Source organism: Colletotrichum tamarilloi (genome assembly GCF_030869305.1).
Source record: "Colletotrichum tamarilloi strain Tom-12 chromosome Unknown Scaffold_467.1, whole genome shotgun sequence".
NCBI lineage: Eukaryota > Fungi > Ascomycota > Sordariomycetes > Glomerellales > Glomerellaceae > Colletotrichum > Colletotrichum tamarilloi.
This window is the reverse complement of record NW_026849849.1, coordinates 1-1,702: the sequence shown is the minus strand read 5'-3', so window position 1 is coordinate 1,702 and position 1,702 is coordinate 1. Positions and strand designations below refer to the sequence as shown.

General features: G+C 49.6%; 1 protein-coding gene across 1 annotated transcript; it reads left to right on the top strand.

Annotated features, from left to right (window-relative positions):
• Positions 1–1,193: 1,193 nt before the first annotated feature.
• On the top strand, positions 1,194–1,634 carry CTAM01_17285 (uncharacterized protein; the record flags this gene model as incomplete). Its single annotated transcript, XM_060533271.1, has 1 exon — positions 1,194–1,634. One exon carries the CDS (start codon positions 1,194–1,196, stop codon positions 1,632–1,634), a length of 441 nt encoding a protein of 146 aa, XP_060372151.1.
• Positions 1,635–1,702: the final 68 nt, after the last annotated feature.

The window sequence follows — 1,702 nt, the reverse complement described above, 5'->3', positions numbered from 1 at the left end:
TAGTTAAGAAGTAGATACAGTATCTTGTGACTATATCAGGCCTCCGCTTCCTTAACAAAGACGTCACGCTTTACTTGACCTAGTACAGAATATTTGCCTTTGCCGTACGATTTCGTGATATCTAGAAAAGTGTTCCTTCACTATGTCCCTACTATGTCCCTACCCCACCGTGATCCGCTACGAAGCCCTAAGTTGTGAATCAAGTGACTTGATGGTCGCATGAGATCAAGTCGACAGTCTTAACAATCTCAGCTACCACGTTGCCAAAAACACAGGGACCATTTTCTGTTTTTCTGATCCATGTGGCATTTTCAAGGCCATTTGCCATGGAAACCTTTTCGACATTGTGGCGCAATGTCAAAGCTGTTCTGGACAGCGACTATTCAATCACCTCTGTTGCTGGTGCGCGTTTCGCACCCTCAACGGCGTGTACATAAAAGCGTTGAGCGCGCTCGGAAATCAAGGTATGTATATAGTACTGCAAATGACTTGTGACTCACCGTCAGTTCTGCGCACGCAGGCGTCTAAACTACGTTGTCGTCTGCGAACCACTCCGCTGTCAAGGATTGCAACCAATCAAGGCGCCCGTCTTCACGAAGAACAAACCTTTCTCTACAAACTGACAGTCGGCTTTTAGCATGGCCCACATCAACGAATGGAACGAGTCGGCTGCTTTTGGCGTTTGCGGAGTCACAGTCTTGGCGCTTGGGAAGCCACAGTCTTGGCGATTGGACCATCAAGGACCGCTAGCCGATCTTGTTTCCGGTGCCATGTGCAGAGGGGACCACAAATGGCTGTGGCAGCGGGTCTGCACATCGAAAACCCAGGATTTGACTGTGGCCGGAGCGGTACTGTACCCGTTGACCCATGTATACAGGTCTGTTATTGGAGTTCTGTGGACTGTGAGGTTGTAGCTGCTCACTCGTTCTCGGCCCCAAACATCTCGACTCCAAACTTTGTCAGTGAAGGAACCGATCACTAAGCAATGTGGGATATCACGAGTGTACATAGTCTAGTCGTCGCTATTCATTGGGATGCGACTCTAGTATCTATAAGAAAAGCCACACATTTCTTAAACAGCAACGTCGACACATCCTTTACTATCCTACCTTCGAGTCCCGCCCGACGCCCACCGTACGTATAACTTCAGATACAACGTCTACACCAGTCTTCGGCTAGCAGAACAACCGAAAATGCGAGCAACATCAGTCGACCAAGTCAGAGAAGACGGATCGAGTACGACGGAATGGCAAGTGAGACGAATCCAAGGACACAGCCAGTCTGGTGACGCAATCTATTATCACGTGGCTTGGCAACCGACCTGGGAATGCAGAGACCGACTTCAGCACATGTTGCCAGACCTAGTCAGTTGGGACAGTCTTCATGGATGTGTTAGTTCCAGAAGACCACCTTCGCGTCGATACGACCCTACTTTGGAGCATTGGTCAGGAGAGGTCGCTGGGCGAAAGGAGGTTGACGGCCTGGTGTACTACAAGATCGAGTGGCAAGTGACTACAGAGCCGGCGAAAAATCTAGAGAATGCCCTGAGCCTCGTGAAGGAGTACTGGGATAATGTTCGTAGTCTCAAGTCTGGGAACAGGAGGGGCCAGGAAGATGACAGTGACGAGATATAATTGCGGGTCCCGACTGCTGCTGCGAGACTACACAAATTCACACAGAGAATTCAGCTGTCGATTTCTCA